The sequence below is a fragment of the Ptiloglossa arizonensis genome, chromosome 6 (genome assembly GCF_051014685.1).
Source record: "Ptiloglossa arizonensis isolate GNS036 chromosome 6, iyPtiAriz1_principal, whole genome shotgun sequence".
NCBI lineage: Eukaryota > Metazoa > Arthropoda > Insecta > Hymenoptera > Colletidae > Ptiloglossa > Ptiloglossa arizonensis.
Genome location: NC_135053.1, coordinates 8,568,238 through 8,592,183, shown reverse-complemented (window position 1 = coordinate 8,592,183; position 23,946 = coordinate 8,568,238). Strand labels below are relative to the sequence as shown.

The 23,946-nt window shown below is 42.1% G+C and overlaps 1 protein-coding gene across 9 annotated transcripts in view; it reads right to left on the bottom strand.

The window, feature by feature from the left end:
- Nucleotides 1–453: 453 nt before the first annotated feature.
- Nucleotides 454–23,946, bottom strand: part of Rdl (Resistant to dieldrin) — a 158,461-nt gene continuing 134,968 nt past the window's right edge. For 2 of the 9 annotated variants that reach the window (XM_076315118.1, XM_076315126.1), the window contains 6 exons: nucleotides 15,012–15,149; nucleotides 13,602–13,739; nucleotides 9,181–9,465; nucleotides 7,485–7,633; nucleotides 3,527–3,689; nucleotides 454–601 (listed from right to left, as the gene is read on the bottom strand). In XM_076315118.1, the coding sequence (XP_076171233.1) occupies nucleotides 456–601; nucleotides 3,527–3,689; nucleotides 7,485–7,633; nucleotides 9,181–9,465; nucleotides 13,602–13,739; nucleotides 15,012–15,149 (1,019 nt within the window). In that variant the 3' untranslated portion in view covers nucleotides 454–455. The remainder of the gene's footprint in view (nucleotides 602–3,526; nucleotides 3,690–7,484; nucleotides 7,634–9,180; nucleotides 9,466–13,601; nucleotides 13,740–15,011; nucleotides 15,150–23,946) is intronic. The other 7 variants (XM_076315119.1, XM_076315120.1, XM_076315122.1 and 4 more) reach the window with 7 other exon arrangements.

The following is a 23,946-nucleotide window of genomic DNA, read 5'->3' as shown; positions in this document are numbered from 1 at the left end:
GCTTGTTCGAGTCTCCGACGACGTTTTTTGGTCTGACACTCTTTATCTCGAACTGAAATTGTATTCCGGTTTAAATCAGCCGAGAGCTATTAACTTCCATTTCGGCTCTCCCCGTCTCCCTTCGTTTTTCATTTTGTCTTCTTGGTTTTCCTTTTTTCCCTTTTCTTAGTCGTCGATCCCCAGCGGCCACGTCGATTTAATTTTATACAATTCTTCTATCTGCCCACGTCTCCAAGTAATCACAGCGTTATTTTAGTCCGTCCCTTTCGCGGAACATTCATTCCTGATTTCTTTTATTTATTTCTTTTTTCTTAGTTCCTCTTGCGAACTGGTCTCACCGTCTACCCCACCCTCAGTTTTTCTTTTTTTTTTATACTTTCGTTTCTGTCTTTTCCCGCACGTCCTTTTCGCTTTACACGCGCGCTCGCGCGCACGCGACCGTCGTATCCGTTCGTTTATTTCGCCTCCTCGAGAAGCACCAAATCGTCCGCCACAACGTCGCTGATGTGCAGGTATATGATCCAGTACATTAAGTTGAAACAGACGAAGCATACCGGGAACACGATGCGGGAGTATTTGTCGATATCCGACGGCGTAATACCTGGCAAAAGAGGAGAATCTATGCATTATCCTGTTTTTGTAGAAACTGGAATACATTCTAACGAGCGAAACAGTTGAACGGAACGATTAGGGAAACATACGTGTTTCTTTTTTTACGTACAATTTCATTGGAGAAACTCGGAATTATTTGCGACTCGTTACTTATATTTAATGTATCGAACAACTTGTACAATTTATTTTCAAATTCTAACATTCATCGATCTACCCAACCAATTATACGAATCGTATATACGAGTATGTCGATGCTTAAATTTTTCTGTTTGGTCTTTACCCTTTTCTAATATATGTGACATAATTCGTATGTTTCAATTTGTATCTATTGCCAATTCTGCTTTCACTCTCGGTTTTAATTATTGTTTCTTGTATCAAATCGATGCCCATGCATCGAATAACCTTCGAAATAATTCCGAAAATTTCTCCAGAAATTACATTCGTAACTTCGAAAGTGAAACTTCCGAGATAAAATGTTTCATCTTCGTAGCAACGTTGCGCTTTTGATGTAACAACGCACATCACCCGTTTTGAGTGTAATAAAGTCTACTAGATTTATAATAAATTTATAATATTATAAATTTATCATTCCTTCCGTTCGTGTAAAATATTAGCTACGAAACTTTTATGGAGGATTTAGACTGTTTGTTAAAATTCAATTTTTCGAGTAAAATTGTCAGTGTCATTTATAATATACGAGCAGTTTAGAAACGAGTCCAACGGTTTTAAATATTTAGATAATGTACAATAGATTGGCAAACCAATCGGAGCAAAAAGCGATTTTCTGGTTCGATAATACGAGTGACTTCGTTTCTGTTCATTGCATTTAGTGCGAAAACAAAGGATTATTGTCGATTGCGTTGTATTGTATCCATTAAGTGGGATTGCTTCGTATTCTCTTCGTTTTTATTTTTATCGCGGTAAGTTACTTATGCTATCGAAGCAGAAAGTTGCTTATTACTTTAATAGAATCGATTTACGCAGGTATCGCGTAGGTATATCGTTAAACCCTTTTCTTTCATCACGATGCCTTCGTAAGGTCTTGCCTCACAATTTTCGTAAATCATTCCAGGTTTGTAGAGCGTGACTCCAGTTTAAGTGATAAACCTACCTTTTGAATGTTCAGCCTTCTGTTGCTACTTTGACAACGATTGGATGTACAAGAAAATCTTTAAAACAAATTCTTTATGATTTTTGGCGGAAATAATGTGTATAGGTCGGAAAGAACAAAATAAATAATAAATTTAAAAAAATCACTTTCATTGCAATTATTTAAAAAAATTTTGAAAATACGATACAACGAACTACTTTTATTTCGCATACACAATTAATCGCAATTACCTTTATTTTGTACCGATATGCTACAAATATTGACATTTAAAAATATAAAACGAGTAATTGCAGAAATCTTGCTTAAAAGATACGCGTAACGTAAACTATAATCTGTTGAGTTATTTCTCGATATTTTATTTTATCGATATGTACACCAGGCTATTCTTCGTCAAAAATTATACGGAATTTGTTTAAATGACTTCTTCCTATATTCAACAGTTTCAATGATATTGTCAGAATGCTGAAACTTTCAACGGAAGTGTCATACCTTAAACTTGAGTTACGATAGTTCAATAAAAACAGATGTCCTTTATTTTTGGCCGCTCTACAATCCTATGAAGTTTTATCAAAATTGAGAAGGTAGATTTTGTGGATTTTCCTTCTTCGTTCAATTTCCGGTACAATGGATAATATTAATAATTTAACATATGTCTACAAGTAAATCTGGAAGGGTAAAAGATTAAATGTAACTGTAAAAGGTTGGTTTAAATTTCTTCTTAATTGATTCATAATTAAGTTTTTCGTGAAATACATATTCTTGTTCAATCAGCAAAACGCACGGTATTTTTCCAAATAATAAAAAGAAATTCTTGAATACAGCTTAAATCAAGGCTGTAGATACCTTAGGTTAAATATTTCTATAAGATTCTTTTGCTTGAGTTTCCGTAAGATTTTACTCTATTTGCATTAATTTGCATAATTTCCTATATCTCAGAAACCCAGAATGATATTCGCGTCAAACTTTGCCCCTATATATTTTGAACGAATTATATTGTATAAATAAGTACGAATTATATCAGAACCTAAAGATAATTAATCACGAATTATTTGTCTTGTGTCGAGTTCAGATTTTTATTAACCTTTGTCACAATTTAGTAAATTATGTAATATTGCATCAAGCCCGTCGTGTGGGAACACTTTAATTAGTTTCGAGTAAAAATTTACAATTTATTTCGACCGAGATTATTTTCTTTTGTCAAGATACTTTGAACTTTCGATTCCTGATGAATCGTTTAAATAAAGACCGTTCTGTATTTGTCTGGTAAACGATTTTGTTCGGCTATAGCTCGATGGTAAGAGGATAGGAGGGTGAAATTTATACCTTAGGCCCAGCGGTTCTCAATGTTTTCGATCTACGAAACACTTTGCGCTTTTAAAAATGTACACGGAGTATTGTTTACGCCAATTTCTATTACGAAAACGAGACGACATTCGGTCCAACCCGATAAATTTGAACCTAAACCTCGAACAGATCTCACGAGAGTTCTGCGTTTCGCGGAGCACACTTTGAGAAACACTGTCATGGACTATCGAATGATAAATTCTACAATAGTACGACACTGTAAAAAAGAAAGACATTGTCGATACTCCGAAAAAAAAGAAACGGTATAATTCGTACCGTAACGATAAATTTGAACCTAAACCTCGAACAGATCTCACGAGAGTTCTGCGTTTCGCGGAGCACACTTTGAGAAACACTGTCATGGATCATCGAATGATTAATTCTACGATAGTGCGGTACTTTAGGCCAAAAAAGACATTGTCGAATACTTCGAGAAGGAGAAACGGTGTTAAGTCGTACCGTAAAGTTTGCTGATATCCTTGCCGGGATGAATGAGATGTTGTGGAGCGGGCGCTGCCTCCTCGTCGGCTCGTCCGTTTATGGTGTTCTCGAGTGTCCCACCTTTGCTGTGTGCCTTCGGGTCGTGTACCTTGAACCGCACCTCCTGGACAACACGGGACCACTTACAAGAGACACGGCAGTTCGGCGTGGGGTGTCCTTCTTCGAGGAGAACCCCTTACTTTTGTAGATTGGCATGCGACATCAAGGGTGGGCAAACGTGTCTTCTACTATTCTTTCGTTCTAACCTTTTTCTAACCCGATGCAACTATTGTTCTGTTTAACGCGTTGACTGTCGCGTCGGTTCACGGTTTTCCAGACGACGCGCGTAACAACGTATAAAGAGACAAGTTATTCGACGAAAGGATTTGCGGTAATTCCCGTTTTCAAGCGACAAAATCGAGATCGCCGGCTCCGTTGAAAGCGGCGTAGGTAGCGATTTCTATCTCGAGTCGAGGCTTAGCCTCGCTGAGTACCGTCTGACGAGGAAAGCAAATGGGACACATCCCGAGTGAGCGAGATGGAGTAACAGGGAGCGAGTATTGCGTTACGTATGCTCTTTTAGCCGGAACTTGAAAGTGCATTAATGTAAAATAAAATTTTGTATATTTTTCATTATATCTTTACGGGACTATTATCGATGGATTGGTAAGATTTTTCTGGTGAAAATTAGTTTAAACACGATATCGTTCGGATTGTTTTTAATCATACGTTATTCGAATTATTTCCTACAAACTTTCAAATACATACTTATAGATACAAACAGTCCGGATATAGTCGTGTTTGAACTTATTTTCTTCGGAAGAATTTTCTCAATACATTGATATTACTTTTATAATAATATAATTTCAAGTGTACAAATTTTAATTTTCATTAGAGGACGAATACATTCGCTTGTATATTTTTAGTCCGCGAACGTAAATTAGCAAAATATTGTCCAAAGAATCCGGAGAGGTTGTGTAATATTTCGACAAGAACGTATCAAATTTTTGAACGGATGTACGCAAACCGAGCTCAGTTAATGTTATCGATAAGGTTAATTGACAAGGATTAAAGTCGAAGAGCAACGGTAACTTGAAATACGTTAGAGTTCTTAGATGGAAGATTCGTGCAACGTTTCATCGAAATCATCGAATCTGAGGATTCGCGGTGATCTCCTTGCTGGTAAAACCGTTGGCGTCAACTGGTAGGGAAGGCAGCTCGCGCGTCATCCGGATGCAAGTGACGCGCCAGTGAACGGTATTAAAGTCAAGCAGCTAAAAAACTCACCTGACCGTGGGATAGATATTTGCCTTTACCGCGTACGCTTTAAAGCGTTCAGTTTTATTCGATTCGTGTTTCAGAGATGTAATTGGATCTACTCGCGGCGTACGAGGTACTTGTCGCGTTAATGCGCGCTCCGTGCTCCCGTTTAAATGCGTTTGAAAGTGGAAAATGGGGGATGATACTAACGACGTCGCGTTTGTCCACGCGTCATTTTCATTAACGTCGCCGGGCTGTTTTCCCGCGACCGTAGAAACGGACGGATGAAATGACTCGTGACGTCGAAAAATCCGGTTTATACACCGTCTACTTTCTACTACCGGTGTCAACACCGTTTTCGTTTACCCGCTACACACCACACCGACCCGGCCCACTCGTGTACACCGTGTCAAAGAACGAGTAATTAATTCGTTCGGGATTAATTAAAACGAGTATACCGGCGACATTTCAACGCGACACACCACGCGTCGTCCGTCTTCCGGCACCGCCTCCCTTCTGCTCCTCCTTCTGTCTCCGACGTTTTCTCGCCCCTTTAATATTTTTCGTTCCCGTTTCACAATCCCCAAGATTAAAAGAAAATTTATAGTGCATCGTGTTCCCGTGCACGAAGCGCGCCGCGTCCGGCGTAACGCGACCGAATGGGAATTCATTTCACAGAACCTTTTAGCTTTTGACCTTTCGCGACTGGTTCGTTTTTTTGTGCGAAGAAAAAAAGAAAAACACTTCTTTTTTTTTTTTTCGGACGCGGAATCGAACTGTATCTCTGACGCGAGATCGCGGGCAACATCGCGCCGAGTCGCGCGGCGAATGAAACGGAAGCGTGACTTTCGAAAGCGTGGCAGAAGCAATGCCGAGGAACAATGATACAAAATGGTCAATTGTTTTTTCTATTCGTCCGAAAAAGAAACATTTTTACGCAACGTGGATCTGTACGTTCCAGGGAATCGGGGGCACGATGGTTTAATCGACCATGCGATAGAAACGTTGCGGTAAAGTAAACGTTGGAATCTACCAACCGAAATTTAACTAATCTTCTTTTTTCCTTATTTGTTTTCTTCCGGAACGTACGATAAAGTCTCCATAGATTGCTCAGGACCTCCGAGTGCCAACAACAGAATAGGTAGGAGATATTTTACATCGCGAAAACTCCTCGATTTATTTGCATAAAAGGAGTTCAGAATCGTCCAGTCGATTACCCAATTATACGGTTGATTACATTCGAGGAAACCTCCTTGTGCAGTGGAGATAGCGACTGCCGTTTGTAGTCATTGGATTACTGACTATGAACAGTTTACTGTACCGCCAATGTTTCACGGTTAAATCTCGAAACGGAAGAAAGAAAGATCTGTTCTGGTTTAAGGGGAATAATACGTAAGGAGATTGTGAAATAACACGAGTCGAGCAACTATTGTTTAGTAGCCGGTTTTACGAAGGTTGAATAAAACGTTTCACCCAATACTTCAATATTGAAATTACAATCTTTCAAAATTGATCATTCTTTCTTTCTACGTATGTGTAATAATTTTTGAGAGGAATATTTAAGGGGTTGCAAGGGTGATTGGCTAAAATGTAAGATATTTTTCGGGAATATTTTTCTTAAAATGTGTATGTAATTTTATCGAAAGATTAACCAAAGATTTGACCCGATTTGTTATTCAATCGGACTAATGTGGGATCATTGTTCATTTAACGAATAAGGAAAAAATTAAAAGAAATGGTTTCGAAGAATACTTAAACGGGTGACGCGATTAAACTTTCAGAATTCTAGTATGGAACTTCGACAAATTACATAATTGGTTCCGAGTTTGAAACTTTATACAAAAGATCGTTTAAGGCAAGGTTTGTTGGGTCAGTCTTACCGGCGAGTGCACTAGCAAAACTTGGACGAAATACCAATTTATATTTTAAAACTTTTTAATACAAAGTTTCAAAGTTCTTGAAACAAATTATGCGATTCGTCGAAAGTACGAGTTCTATTGGGTTGTACGGAAAGTCATTTTGTTTTTTTTGGTGAAAATGAAACACGATTTTTTTAGCGTGTATAAACATTTTATTATTATATATTCTCCATTTTGGAAAACGAACAACCTAATGTATCAGAATTCTCGAAGCATGGTTGAGTTATCGATAAAAATCTTTTTCGAAACCGTTCCCTTAATTTTTCTTTCGATCGAATGGTCATCTATCTTGCGAAAAGTCGTAAATATTCGACCAGAAATTGACTAAATCTTATTCGACAATTTCTCTGCGATAATTAAAACCAATTACGCAAAGCCACTTTCAATCGATGAGAAAGGTATTAACGATCGAATGAAATTTTATTCGGAATAAAAAGAACAAGGAACTTCTATAATCTGCATCGCATTATCGATTAAACGACCATTCGATACCCCTCTCATTGGAACGCAGAGATACGTATTGTGTAAAAATTGACCATTTTCTATGGTTGTTCTTCGATCGATGATCGGTAAAAATAACACGATCGATTTGCCTGCTAACGAAGGGGCATTTCTCTATTTGTCGAGAAACCTTCTAAATTTCATCGACCTACATAGAGCTAAAGGCAGAAACGTGTGACGACGTCGACGGCAACAGAAAGGTTCTAATTGGAAAGAAAGACAAAAAGGGATGTGACAGGTTGGCCGATGTTACTCACAGTTTGCTTAGGCGCGTGGTCTCCGTGATCGCCGGGCACTCCGGGCGGTACTGGATTTTCTCTCGCTGCCTTCATACTTTCTGCTATTTTTTGGAAACGGTTCTTCCTCATTTGAATCCTCTTTGCCATGTAGCCCACCGTGGCGTATTCTGCGAAGACAGATAATCCACGCAGATAATGAGACAGGACAGACGAAGCGTGTGACGTCGCAGGGACAACGTCACGCGTTTCTGTGTCGCTGAACGAATTCATTTCCTCTTTCGAGGATCAGAGGTTCGTTCGTTTGTTCGAGGAACGGAACGTCAGGAAGAACGTATGCAGGTGACACGCGTGGATAGTGCTGGGCTCGAGACCAATCGAATTGTTTCGAATCTGTGACGTCAGTTTCGAATCGTTTTGAATCTGTGATGTTAGTTTCGAATCGTTTCGAATCTGTGACGTAAGTTTCGAATCGTCTCGAATTTTATTCGAAATAGATGGTGAACATCTTGGAACGCTTTAAGAGTCTTGAACGTCTTGACCGTTTAGAAAATTTCTTTTCTTTTTTTGCATTCTTCGAAAGTACCGATACGTACGAAACGTTCAACTTTTTCAGGGACGAATCACTCGTTTCGAAACGAGATTAAATTTAAACCGATACCGATATTTGCGACATCCGTCAATATCGCGGCAAACTTATTAATATTTATTTGCAATTTATCCGGTTATTTCGATGTTGCAATATTTGGAGCACTAGAGTTTTAGAGTTAAACGTGCGCGCACTTACAACGAGGTTAATGAAAAAAGGATCAATCGATAGCTTTTTTTCCAAATGATGTAAATCCGCGTTAAAAAACAAAAAGATTGGGTCGAAATTAATTTTAGGTAAAAACTGACACGATTTATACGATACCTTTCAATATTCCTGCAAGTCCATTTTGAACAAATTTTATTTCAAGTAAACTGCATTACACGATAGAATTCAGGTAGCATTGAGCTGCGCCACAGGATGAATACGTCGCACTAGCGCAGAAATCGTTCCTACGCTTACTATGTAAATTTGTGATCGGCATATGAAGCAGGAATAAAAATTATTTACATAGCATGCGTAGGAAATGATTTCTCCACGATTGCGACGTATTCATTCCCTGACTCACCTCGATGCTATACAAATTCTATTAAACGAACGAATAGCTTTTATCGATAGTTTAAAATTTGGTAAAAGCTACTATTTTGTAAAAGAACATTAAAACGATACAAAATTTCGGTCTTCTCATCGAGAAGAAAGATAAAAATACTTCCGAAATGATTATTTTGTCCGGGCAACGCGTACGAAAATTTTAAGTTTCGATCGTAGCGACGACGTATGAAAATACAGGATGTATTAGGGAGTACATGTTGCTCCGCAAAACAATGCGAACAATCGGTAGAAGAACGGATCACTTCAGCGAAAGAATAGCTGCCGTGAGTGATTACCCTAGTGATTGCTGGGAGCAACGTTTCGTTGTTGGGCGCAGGCTACGTGCAACGCCAACACGTTCAAGAGTCGTCAAGACTTTCAAGACTCCCCTCGAGATTTTCCAAGACCTTCGAGAACTGGTTTCGAATAATATTCGAAACGATTAGAAACTTCATAGTCCTGAATATTACGAGTGTTGTCAAGACAGTGATTCGAACGCCCATCACTACTCGTGGACGAGTACGCAACGGTACTCACCGAGCAACGAGGCGAACACCATGACGAAACAGGTTCCCAGATAGACGTCGATGGACTTCACGTAGGAGATTTTCGGTAACGCCGCGTTCGTCGAGGACATTAGAGTGGTCATGGTGAGCACAGTGGTTACTCCGAGGGCCACCCGAGCGGGGGTCGCGTTTCGGTTCAGCCAAAAGCTCACCCATGAGATTATGACGATCAAGCCCGAGGGAATGTAGATTTGAATCAGGTAGTAGCCCATCGACCGTACGAACTGGATCTCGCAGGCCAGCCGCGAATAATTCCCTACGATTAAAAGATCGACAGTTAGGACAGGGGGACGGAGAGGCGCCATGAAATGTCTCTTTTATGTCTCTCTTTCTCTCTGCCCTTTCTATATTTTTTTTTTTGTTTTTTGCTTTTTTTTTTTGGTTTCCCTCCTCTATATCTCTCTCTTTCTCCGACGGTTCCTTTTCTCATATCCCCTTTGCCGTCTCTACTATTGTCATCGACTAGTCTAGGGAAAAGCGGACTCGTAGCTCGCGAGCGACTCTCCACCTTGTTTCACCTCTGTCTCTCTCTTTCCCTCTCACCGTACCTTTTCGTTGCACGAGGCGAAATACGCGACGCACGAGAGCTGGCGAGATGTTAAGCAAAGTTCGTGCCTTTGATGGATCTGTCGTGCGCGTTGCGTGCTTGTACGTGTAAGCGCGGTGGTTGCGCGACGGTTCTCAAGGACGAGCGCCGGTAAAGTACGAAGAACGAAAGACCCGTCTCGGGTGGGCGGCTCTTCAGGGGCGGGCGCTATTCGCTACAACCGCCTCTGTAACCTCTGCGACTAGACGGTAACTGTAAACAGTGTCACTTATCGGACGATGTACAGTAATTACTGCTTTCGAGCGACAAAGTCTGGAATCGACGGTTCCCTCGGAAACACGGTAGATGTTATGCTCGTTCGATGATCGAAATTTCACATTCGTAATAAATTATACTGTTCGTTGCTCCTTTACGAGTAACTATTCGAACTATTTTTAATTATACGTTATTCGAATCGTTTTCGAAAAATTTTTACTCGCGCGTAATTAAAGTAACCGGGTCGTGTTTGTACTCATTTTCAACGGGAAAGGCTCGTGGATACGTTGGTAATGTTATCGCGAATATATAGCGAGAAATAAAAAAAATTGATCGAAATTTCAAATTCTAAACAAATTGTACCGATCGTTGCTCCTTTACGAGTAACACTGTCGACGAATCGACGAGGCCTACCCGATGGATACGAGTTCAAACGCGACCTCGTTCGAGCAATTTTTAATTACACGTTATTCGAGTCGTTTTTGAAAAATTTTTCGTCGCGCGTAATTAAAATAACCGGGTCGTGTTTGTACTCATTTTCAACGGGAAAGGCTCGTCGATACGTTGGTAATGTTATCGCGAATATGTAACGAGAAATAAAAAAAATTGTAATTATTCGATATCGATCCGGTACACGAGTCGTTGGATCACTCGTGGTGTGTAAATAGAAGTAACGAATAGGAATGATTCCGTCGTTTGAATTCTGCGAAAAATTGTTACTCAAAAGCGAGAGTTGTCGGCACCGTCTTGCTTCGAAACACAACTATCGAGTCTGGTGTGCGCTGATACGTCACTGGACCGTCTTCGTGGCAAGGGCGGAGCCGAGAAACGCCCCTCTTACGTCGTGGTGCCCCTCCCCCCTCCCCCGAGAAACGAGCACTCATTCTCCGTACTGTATCGCGTGTGCTCGAGAGAATCGCAGCGGCAGCGAGACGGAAAAGACGGAACGAGGAATCGGCGTGGATAGAAAATCGAGTTGCCTATCGTCCGTTTCTTTTTCTTTGGCCGAGTATGCGGAAATTTATAGCTCGTTCTGTACTGGATCGACGGAAGAATCCGTTCCGAGGAGGAAGATTGGATTTATTTGCAATCCTGATTGCTCCGCGCTCGGTGAAAATTACTTGCTTCGAACGTACGAAACATCAAGGAAGATGAAAATAATAACGACCTCGCAATCTCGTGCGAGATTAGACGCCGATAGTTGGAACGTGTACGTCCGAAAACGATGCGTTTGAGAAATTTTCAAACACCTCGGACAGATTTAACGCGCAAGTTGATTGTTGGGTAGTAACTTTGCTTACGACTGAGACGTTGGACTCTTGAAATAATTTTCAAGACGAATCATGGAGGTCATTTCTATGCTGCTACGATGTTATACTTTTGGAGTATAAATCCGTATTTGGTTGTAATATTAATAATTTAACGAAGTTTGATACAGATTTAGAGAATTTGCGGTATTTAAGGTGGGACTGTAAAGATTACGATCACGAGTCGATATTATAGAATTATTACTTTAAAAGCATCTATATTTTATAATATTATTTGTCTTAGTTCGGATAAAATTCATATTGCACAATTTAAAAAGTATAAAAAGGATTTGTGCGACTGCGTGCCCTAAATTTTCCGATATCGAATGTTTTTCGATTATTTTAAATGTTATTAACATTTCTGCGTGGATGTGCCATCCACTAGAGGGCACCGTAGAATTTCAGCCGTTGGAGAAACTTTGTTCCACCTCCATCCCAGCCTATGAACCCCTAACGGTAAACTCGGAAGTCTTAATTACTCCCACAGCGAGGGTGCAAGTTTTGAAACCGAGAAATGCTGTTAGTGCTGTTCTGATATTAAATTGGTCTTGTTTCGAAATTTAACTAAAAGTATCTTAGATATTGGGCGTCGAGTCCTGTTCCGGTATTCAACCAGTCTTGTTCTGAAATTTAACCGCATATTATATCGTCGAGTCCTGCTCCGAGATTCGAGAATATCTTATATTCATCGAGCCGGGTCTTGTTCCGAAGTTAACCAAATATAGTAACCTAAACTTGTACGAAGAACAAAGGTCTTCTTCCGTTTCCTATTTTCTTATTATATTTCGAACTCCGGAGTCTTCTTCGAACTTTCGTATCGCATTGAGAATTTTTAATCGTCGTTGAGCGTGATTCTTGAATTTTAACCAAATTTTCTTCATCGATCGAGAACCGAAATATACGAAATTTCATCCGAGTCCAACAGTGAACGTAATCAACGAGGCCAATAGTAAACGAGATATTTAATAGTAGAGATTTCAACGTCCGTTGAGTCGAGAAAAACGCTCGATTGGAAATTTATGTATATATATAACATTAGAATATTCGAACTGTTTAACGAATTTAACTACCTGACAAATTTAATAACTCGTTAAATTCTTTTCATGCAATTTTCACATAAATTAGTTATTATTTCCATAAATTAAATATATTTTTCGGAAATTAACGTTCTGTACTTCTATCAACTAACCAATTACTGTCCATCCACGAGAAGAAAGCAAACGAGTGTTTACATTCTTACTGCAGTTTACAGTTTACTAGTTCTCCAATTATTGCACGCGTTGTCGCGATTGGCCGAGGGTAACGATGAAGATTGACAATAGCGACATTGCGTGCAATGGTGGGGTAGTAGACTGTAAACTAGAGTGCAGATGTAAACACTCGTTTGCATTCTTTTCAAGAATAGACAGTACGTACACTTGTTTGCGACAATTGTTTGTAACCGTTGACCTATCCCTGACTACTTCTTCCATCTGTATTCAAAGTGCAAACCAATCGATAAATTAAACGAAGTGAATTAAAAGAAGTTTAGTACGTCGATCGGGATCTCGGCTTCTTTTCGAAGTAATTAATGGTACGGCAAAGTATCCAGGAAGTTTCAAATTACTTTTCTTTCGTGCAGTTCCGAACTCTCGCAGGAATCCACCGTTTTATCCTACAACTTTACATAGATGCAACCGTGAATAAAGAGATCCAATCGATAGAGCACCCACGTCGCGAAGCAAATTCACTCGTGAACTAATTTGGCTCTCTTCTTCGGTTCCGGCGTGCGTTGCGGGTACTTGGTTACGTTGACATTAGCGTTAACAAGTACCATCGTTTACCTAGGCCATTTTCGTTTCGAAAAGGAGAGGGTAATGGGCCGTTTAACGAACGGGACGAGTACAAGTATATACGGACGAACGATCGAGGCTGAGAGCGGAGGGGGTAGGGATCTATCGTTAGACAGAACTCGATGATACCAGCGAAGATGGCGGAAGCGTACGTGACATTCGTAGCGTTCGAGTAACGATCAACGTTTCCCGGAGCAAGCAACATCGAACCTAATCGCTCTATAACATCCACCAGGCTCGTGTGTCTGCACGGAAGACGAGATCGCGAGAAAGAGAGAGATACTGATCGATCGATCGACGATTACCGAACATAGTAACGTCCTTACGAGCGACATCGCGGCTGCGGACATCGGATAGCGCTCACGTGTCTCTCCACCTTACCCATACCGTTAAAAGCGAGGGTTGAATTATTTTGGTTGTTGGTGGGGGTGGGGTTCTATTCATACGTTACCGGTAGTAAGACTAATCTCCATGGCTCGTTGACGATGACCAAGGACCTTGAACTGAGGGAGGGAGACCTCGTTGCTGACACCGACGCTGTTCGGGCCTTCGTTCCACTTGTACCGGATGTCCCTCATCGTGTATCCGACTGAAAAAATAGAGAGACCCCCCGCGGTTGGTACGTACCTTCGCGGAAGCCCTCAAACGCGTTTCAGCTCCGAGGGGGCCTCCACTTACCTCGCACCCCCGTCAAACACCCCAACAAGTCCGCTCTCTCTCTCTCTCTCTCTCTTATTATTATTATGATTATTATTATTATTTTTTTTTTTTTTCTATTCCCTCTATTTGTCTCATTCGTGTTCCTTCTATCTTTCTCTGTCTTTCCTTTCGTTTCATTCCTTCATTCGTGTCTTACATTCTATCTGTCTCTCTCTCCCTCTCTTTCTCTCTTTCTCTTTCTCTCCCTCTCTCTCTCTCTCTCTGTTCGTTTACTTATCGGTAATTATCTTTTTTTGGTGAGAGAACGTTTCGCGTCCCGTTGAACGGGACGATAACAATCGAACGAGCGTCAGAGGACGTGCGAGCGGAGTTTCTTTTACGTATTGTATTTTGGTTCGTTTTTTTACAAACACATTGCCCATTAGGTGTATTGGTTGAACTGGCGCGGCCATTTTCAGGCCGCGGGATTTTTGTTTCACTGGGAGCCCGTCGTGTCGGTTTGAATCTGATGTTGTGGATGGTACGTCGGAGATCGACTCGGTATTATTTTCGAGACCGTTTCGCCCCTCGATCGTTAATCACGGGGCGTGGGAGGGGGAGGGTTGGGTTGGTGGTGGTGCTGGCGGGGAGAATCGCAGTAACCGGAGAACGGATTTCCGGTTTGCGTATTAACGAACGAAGCGTCTCGAAATAGTACGTGGTCGACCTCGGGCGCGTGATAAGGACTAAATCGGGGAGCCATGGATTTCGTATGACTTGGGAGTACGTCTTCGTCCTTTGTTCCGTGGATTATTTATCGATAAAGTCGAAATTAGTCGATCGGTCGATTTGGTCGGATGAATCAGCCCCGTGGACGTAACGTCCTAGCGGGTAAGCTCTTCCTTAATCGGAAATAATCGGACGTGTTCGCGGGTATGGCAACACGGTGAACGGTGCATATTGGTGCAAACTAATAAAAACAAAAAAGAGAACAGAAAATAAAAGAAACAATACGAGACGATAAACAATACGGAGAGAGAAAAGAAAACGATAGAGTAACGCAGGAATCGTTCGTGAACGGTCCACGCGTGTCGATACCGAGTTGCGGCGTGTACACGCGTGTGAACATCGGTTAACAGTACAGAAAAGTTTACGGTTCGTCGTCCGCGCGAGCCTCTGGACGAAGTTCCGAAGGAAGAACTAATAAGAGGGGGATATCTACCTGTAGATAGGTGTATGGTTGAATGTCGTTGCCTGTGACCGAGCACGCGAAACTGCGGTAGTTCCACCTCGTTCGAGATGCCGACCGACTGTTGGCCGGCGTTCCATTTGTACCGAATATCGCGCATTGTGTATCCAACTGCCGGGAGAACAAGAACACAAATATCTTCGCTCTAACATACAATAATTAGACACTCAAGTTTTGTGTTTAGGTGGGAGTTGGAAATTTCGGGAGTTAGAGGGGTTCTTTCACGGTCGTTGAGGTCGTGATGGTGGTGGAGATCGGGGAAAAAAGAGAAGCAAAAATTTATCCTGCACCCTAAACCGCGTTCCGTTTCTATCTTGTCTCTTTTTTTTTACATATGTATGTAATAATTATTTATAGTATTTCGCAACTTTCGTTCTCTGCTCTATCTCTTAAGATCTACGATTGTGGTCGGCTTAGGGTGCGTTCGCAAACTGCAGCGATCGTTCGCATGTTCAATGCCGGGTAATTGCGATCGATCTCCGACCGAAAGCGGTCGAACTCGTTTCGGTCGATGTCGATTCGGTCGAACTCGTTCCGGTCGATGTCGATTCGGTCGATGTCGATTCGATCGATGTCGATTCGGCGATATCGATTCGGTCGATGTCGATTCGATCGATGTCGATTCGATCGATGTCGATTCGGTCGATGTAGTTACGATCGATGTCGATTCGATCGAACTCGTTTCGGTCGATATCGATTCGGTCGATGTCGATTCAGTCGAACTCGCTCCGATCGATGTCGATTCGGTCGATGTAGTTACGATCGATGTCGATTCGATCGAACTCGCTTCGGTTTGTCGCGCGTGTGTGGCAAACTTCAACCTTATGGACGCAGAAGAAGCGTTTTCTCAACGGACCAAGCGATCGTCGACTCTCGAAAGAACCCTCGTTCGACAATTCGCTCGTTATGCGTCCATAATCGTTCTCGGCGAGATGTACGGATGCAACGCGAGCGATCGAGGCCGCCTAGGGGGCGATCGCGCGCGTTATCGAACGCGTAATTCGAATTCCGTATCGGCGCGACGTTACACGCTCGGTAGTTACTCCCTATCGAGGTTTCGTTCGCACGAAACGATCTCGCGCGCGTACCGGGGAGGGATTCGTCTCGTCCTGGCAAATTTTCGCGATCGATCGGAATTCGCGCGTATTTATGTTCCTCTAATTCCTCGCCGCGGCCTCGAGCGCGCGCATACCGCGCACCGAGAAACATTCCTCCGTAACTGAATCTTAGGTGATTACGATCGTTACACCGCATTCCAGGCACCAAAGCGGCATTCCGTCGCGGTGGCGGCCACATTGCGCGAACATCGGCGAAACGTGGATTAAGCGATCTCACGACCGAGTATTCGAGATTAACTGCTTTTGTTTTTGGAGCAGCGGAAATACTATCGTCCCCGCGCCGTTTGCTCATTTTCGACTGGCAAATGTCCCGCTGCAATTCCAACCGACGAGTGCTTTATCGCTCGACAAATTTATCCGTGCAGTGTTCGCAGCTCCGAAAGCCTCCCCTTGCGATCATCGTTGTTACTTTCCGATATTCAACGTGCACTTTGACGTACATTGTACAACTTCGCGAGATTTCGGTTGCCGGACGCGCGAGAGTTCGCGCCAGGGAAATTATGACAGTTCGATACGAATGTACACGGAGAAATTTATAGCCGTGTCCTGGTTTCCATGAAACCGCTTCAACCCCTTCCTGGCCACACCTAAACCCTGTATTTCTTTTTTTTAACGCGCATTGGTTCGGTTTTGGTGCGAATACGTTGCAATTCCGAGAGGAAATACACTGTCGGCCATAAGTTTGGGATCATCGTACAAGGAGAACGTTACGAAGAAATGTAAAATTATTTAATATATAAGTTTGGGATCATCGTACAAGAAGAACGTTACGAAGAAATGTAAAATTATTTACATCATTCGGTTTTTTCATACCGAGACATCGTTATTAAATATTTGTGAAATTTAATCAACATTAATCGTTGTATAGAAATGAGGCGTCACGTGTATCGCAAACTATTATGAGAAAATATTTTAGAGTTAGGTCGATAGGATACGAAAGAACTACCGAAAAGAAGAGAACACGTCTTTGTTTAAATATCAAGGAACGTATGTATAAATCTGTCAGACTCCGTGTTTATAGTTAACCCTTTGCATTCGAGGCTTCTTTGCTGTCAGAAACCGATGCCTCGAGAAAATCCTTTAAGTCGTAAAATTAATCTGAAATGGAACATTTTTATATACTTCGCACACATGCGTTTACACTCTACAAGAACGTAATATTTCAATTCCAATTTGAATTCCAAACCACGAAGTTTTCCCGGATCGAAAATAGTAGACTGAATTAGTCGACGAACCCTCGAGTCCAAAGGGTTAAGGGTTGAACAGCTTTTTATCGAAATATTCTCCTTTAGATTTCTTTACCGCTTGAACGATTCTAGAAATACCTACTTCGATTCATTTTTCGATCCTATCTCGAGGAATGTATTTCTAATCTTTGTTTGGCAGCTTCCACGAGTGTTCGTTCGAAGTTGGTATTTCCCATTCGTCGAATCTACACGTTGGCGGATTAATTTCTTCCATTGACATTTATAAACGAAACAAAGAGTCTACGAGAGAATAAAATAATCCGCGTTGTTTGTTTCTAGACGCGGATTAAAATAATCGAATCGTTGGACTCGTTTTCCGGTAACTATGCTACGAAATATAATAAAAACTACAAAGTAGTCGGGTGTTCCCAAAGTAAGGTGATCCCAAACTTTCGGCTGGTAGTGTACGTGAGATCGTTTCATTAATTGCGCAGAACGCTGCAATTGCAATTAGCGTACCGAGCTTGGAAAATAACCGACGAAAGAAAAGGTCGATATTGCGATATAAAGATAAAAATTACTCGGAACCGTTGTGCATCGAAAACGGTGGGCGGGCAGGGGTTGAAAAAGAACATTGCGTATTTTTTCGATTTCTACGAATATCTCGAAAACCATCAGAAATTGTTCGATCGAATATTCGACGAAGCGAAGAATATTATCGATTCTGGAAGCAAATTGTCCGAACGTGCGACAAAATTATTGCTTCGACGCATCGGTGTTAAAATTATACCCGGTCGACGGGGTTATTTGCGTCGTATCACATTTTTAATATTAAAAGCACGAGCGTGGTTACAAGATAACTCACAAGCGAACGATATAACGGTTATTGTCCTCGAAGCGACATTATACCTGCTATTTATGGATCGCGTAATTCGTAGCTCGGAAATGAAAAATGCGATACACTATCGCGGAAAGAACTTCGTCGATCGATTGCAATTTTAAACGTTACAAATTTCAAGAAGAACAAATACCTCAATTGACAAATATCTCGTCACGCGCATCAGTTCGCTCCTTGTAAAAAAAAGTGGGAAAGAGTCCGTCGTTTTCGACGTTTGTAACTCGTTTAACTCGTCGAGCGAAGAAGGAGCGAAAATATTCAAACGTTTAACGATTTCTCGCGCGGTATAGAATCGTCGCGCGTAACGTGCGCGATTCGATACTTTCGTTTCTTCGTTGATCGAACAATCTCTCTCATCGCCGTACATCTTTTCACGCTCCGACGTGAACGGAAAGAACAACACCGCGTACGAGGAACCGTTTTCGAAATATCTCGAAACCGATCGAACGTACAAAATTCCCCGACGACCGTATCGAGATCCCGCGCGAAACAAACACGGAACGTTGGCTTTCCGTTGCGGCTAGAATTCGAAGGAACGCGCGCCAGTCGAGCACATCGCGATTGTGCGCGAGCCGTTTCAACGAGAATGCTCTTCGTTACGCGGCAAAAAGGAAACGAACGCGGCCCGAGGATCTACGCGGAAAGAAATTTCGGTCGAAGCGAGACAATACTGGCTCTTTTCACCGACGGTGATTCGTACGTTTCGGCACGACGTACGTAAAACCGTCCTGGACTGTGGTAACGTTAACACGTTCCGTGTCGCGTGAACTTCTCGTTCCAACCCTGTACAAAAAACAGTTCACCATAATGTGCCCCTCTGACCGTGAATAAACGCGTAACGTTAAAAATTGAATTTATTGCACCGTCCCGGTGTACAAACTTCACCGTAATACGGCTTTTCGACAGTAAATAAATACGTAACGTTGGAAATGAAATTTATTGCACCGTTCCGGTGTACAAACTACACCGTAATATGACTTTTTTCGCTGTAAATAAACGCGTAACGTAAAAAAAAAAAATGAAATTTATTGCTCCGATGCGTCTTGAACTCTACACTCGTCTCTTGTTGAGTATATTTTTTTTTTACCGATAAATATTGCGATACAACATTCAGTCGGAAGCGAAAGTATCGATCGCGGTAGTGCGACCTGAACGGAAAGTAACCAAACATTCTGCACGGAACGTGTTAAGCATTATAAGGGGGACAAGGGACGCGGCAAGGACGAAGGGGTGGATCGTCGAACGCAGTAGAGAGTAGGGCTGCGGCAAACATTAGCAGAGGATACATCGTGGTAGTGGTGGCAAAGTTTAGGTATAAGACGATAAGTGGAAAGTGTATAAGTAGATATGGAGAAGCGAAGAAAAAAAGTTTCGTGCTACGGCATGCGGTGGCGAATGCGGAGGAGTTTGGAGTACAGGTGTGGGCTGGAGGTTTTCGCGCGCGAACGCGCGTACATACACACGTAAACACACAGACACACACCCACGCACGCACGCACGCACCCAGAATCGCGCTAGCGTACACACGCATATAGACGTAATACATGCAACGGCGTTATACAATAGCATGCTTCGTGCCACGTAATTTTGTACGTCATGACGGATGCCGCATGCTTTGTGCTTTACCAGTGACACGAATTCTGAACACGGAGTTTAAATTCTTTTTTCACTCCCGATGGAATACCCGCGTTTGCAACGTAGGCCATTATTGGTTCGCGTTGAGCCTGGACCGAATTTTTTCGTTGGCGTTAACGATCGTTTATGCAGAACTTGATACTTTCTCTCTTTCTCTTTCACTCTTTTTCTTTCGTTCTGTCTCTCTCTTTCTTTATAGATTTTTACGCACTCTTCGACGTAAGCGAAAGCTATTCGAAACGAGCAACACCGACGCGTTCGAAATAATAATCGAAGAGCCAATTGAAATTCAGTTAACATTTTATTGGGTTGTTCGGAAAGTCATTTCGTTTTTCAAAATTGAGAATATATAGTTTAATAAAATGTTTATACACTCTGAAAGAATCGTGTTTCGTTTTTACCGAAAAAAAAAACGAAATGATTTTCCGAACAACCGAATAGTTTCAGCGCGGAAAGTTTCGCTATTGAAGGTCGATTCGTTGTTTAAATTTCGATTTCGTTGTTCAAGGATTTTGATAGAATCGCGAAGAACGCGAATGGAAAATTAAATTTAGTATTCGATCGCGGGGAATTAATCACCGGGACCGACAAGGACCGAGTATCCGTTTTGTCGATCGATTGGATTTTCAAGAATCTGGACCGGAAATGAAAGAACACGCGTTCAGAGTTTGCGTCGGTGAGCGATGTTTACGAAGACGTTCCGGTGTTAAGATATTGGAAAATGGAAGAGTGCCTCGCGTACTCTCGGCAAGAGTTTCTACTCGGGTGTTAATTATTAATACGGAGTTTCTCGTTTCTATCGCGAAACACGAGCACCGATGGAACCGTGGAAAGGAATTCCCTCGGTGAAATATTTATCGAGCATCGAGTTGAAAGTTGTACCGAAATATTGAAAAATTGTATCGAGTTTCACGCAAGAAGGATGCTTTAAAATATTAATCGCGACGACCGATTATCTGCACCGATTTTCATCGATGCGACAAAATAGTTTCCCAAAGAGAGCGATCTAAATTTGACGCTAATATTAATTCTATTTTCGATTTTCGATTTTACCCGATGCTCCGTTCTACAATGGAAAATACTTGTTTCGTAAAATACGAACATTGAATATAAAATATTTGCTATCTTTTTTTTTTTAAATAACCAACATTCAATCTCCGCTAGCAAATAGCGAGAAGTGGCCGGTGAAGAAAGAAATCTACGCGCAAAAATGAATCGAACGCGTACAATGATCTTTCCCCGTACGAATCTTTGTTTCCGAGAAAACCGAGCTTGGAAATATTTCGGTGAAATGTTACGAAACATTCGTAACGCGTGTACGTCCGAACTCGATTTTCTCGCGAACGAATCTCCGCCTAGAAAAATTCTATTCGAGGTATTTGGTTTTCTACAACTCCGTCTGTTCCTAAGACGATCGACTCGCGTTCTCGGTTCGTTAATTTCTCGATTACGCTTGTGAATACGGCTCACCGGTGCAAACGTTCGAACAATTGTCTCTATATCTTAGTTTCGGAGTCGTCGCAAAGAAGTCGTTCGAAATCGATCGACCCGATCGTTGTCGGTTTCTTCTTCTTCGTTTCTCGTTTCGACATCGAACAGGTTGACACGTTTGTCCATCGAACGAAACTTTCGTACAAGAATGGTATCAACGATTTATTTGTTCACCGTTCAACACGAATGGTCGCAACGATCCACGCGAGTCGTTGGACGACGAAACGCTAAACGGAAAGCGAAATCTCGTTTCCGAGCGAAGCAGCGCGGTCGAAATTCGGTCCTGGATAGAGCGGAAGAATATGATATTCACGTGCCAAAATGCATGCCGGCTTTCATCTAGGGTTACAATCTACGAAAATGATTCAGCATACGCATAAAAGTGGCCGGGGATAAGGTACGAGTTCGGAATGTATAAATCGGTAGAAAAGTCAGAGATCATAACCAGATAATCATAGGCATACCGAATGGGGCCACGGCGTCACGTCGTGGCTAAATATGCTGCAGTCGTTTCGTTCTTACATGCGCTGGGCTAGATGCACAATGCGTTTTAATTCGGTCGCACCGTGGTCGACACGTCGTTTTCTGTGTTTAGCCTCCTTCGGGGCTGGCCGTCGTCGGCCCTTACTACGTCCCCGGACACGAGGCTCAGTGCTATATGTCGGAGGCTTTTTTAGGGGGTCAGGGCTTGATTTTGCGATAGTGATGGTTAGTGGTAGTGATAGTGGTGGTGGTGGTGGTGGTGGTGGTGGTGGTGGTGGCGGTGGTGGTGGTGGTGTGATAGTGGCAAAGTGGTGACGGTGTTCAAGTAGCACACGTTCGTAGACTTTCGTCGTTGGAACCAACGTTGGATCGTTTCGATCCCAAACTCTGGTTATTTACAGCCGTGCGTGTGCTCTATGGTTGTTTCAAGTTTCGGTGCGATTTCTCCGTCGATCGTCACGTACTTCCATTTTACGAACAAACGTTTCTTTATTCTTCTACGTTTCGTTACAGAGTCTTTTCTTTTATTTCTTTTAAATTTCTCTAAGGAATTTATACCGTCATCGGCAGACTAGACGGATAGAAACTTGAACGCGACACGAGATACTCGAGGCGAGCGGCTTGCGATTCGAGTACAATGTGGGTGCGGAGAAATTACACGTTCGCTATGACCGACGTGATTGTTCACAACAGTGGTAAATTGGTAGAGTGGAGACCCTTCGGAGGATGCTCGTAAATTCGTTTTACGGTTACGTCGCGCAGATTGCGATCGAAGATGCAGTTACTCGTGCTTCTTCACGGATTTTTTTCTACCCTACGATCTCTCGTCGGGTGTTTTCTTTGGAAAGGAAAAAAGAAATTTTTTCGTTTTTTGTTTTTCCGGTTCGTATATCGTAAACCACCACGAACTGCGTCCGTTCTTGCTGTTCGAACGTGATCCAGCAAAGGTGGATCGAGGATCGACCGCTTCTCTGGGCGATCGAGCTCACAACCTATCCAGTTCGGAGTTACTGCAAATTGCACGTCAGCTCTCGTCGATCACAATACGACGCGGATCGCGTTCACGCGGGAACGATGTCACGTGGCCCGCGAAACGTATAAATTGCCTCGATTGCAAAGGGTTTGTTTTTTTCCCCGTATTTCGTATTTTTTCCACGATCGAACGAAATGATTCACAGTGCTCGAGTGAACGTTGACGGTCCCCGTTGGGTCCATAAATCGCGACAATAACGAGTAGACGCGCAACGTTGGCCGATAACGAGATTAAAAGTAACGATACCGACGAATCGCGTTCAGCGGGGTTTAATTAATACCTCGACCTGGCGTACACGGATTTATTATATATATATTTTTGTTTTTTTTTTTTTTTTTTTTTAACCCCCGTAAACGATGATACATCCCGGGGAGATGTTACGCGAGCCATTGGACGAAAATACTGTTGATATTTTGATCCGCGGCTAACCAAGTATTTTCGCGCGAAAAACTCGGCCAATAACGTTTTAATTAGACGGAAGCAGAATCGGACCGTGCGTTCGAATTAATTAAGACAAATCACCGTGGAGGGTCGACGAATATTGCAACGCGCAGAGGGACCGGAAGCGAAAAACCTCGAATACATAAACTACCCCCTCCCGACTGTCGTTTTTAAAAAACGCAAAATGCTCGAACGCCCTATATTTGATTCGATGACGCGTTCCCCGTATTAAACGCGATGTTTATCTTTCTTTATAAATCAATGGGTTTATTTCCCGTAAATCGAAAAAATAAATGCATAAATTACTTAATTATTAACGGTGTCTTTGCCTATAATTAACTTCGAAGATATCTATGCGATCTGATACAAATAGGAATACGACCACCATCGATACTTCTAGTATTAAACATTTCGTTCTAGTCTTAAACACGTACCTTCGGTATATTTCACTTTGAGATCTCGTAACATTCCAATCGCCTATCTTTCATTATTTATCGAAACTTTCCAAAAAGAATTCCTCGAAATCTCCGCGCAAACGCCCGAATTAATCCATCGATACGATCTTTTCATTTGAATTTCGCGGTTTTTCGGAGAATGGATAACATTTTCGCGTTCCGTTATT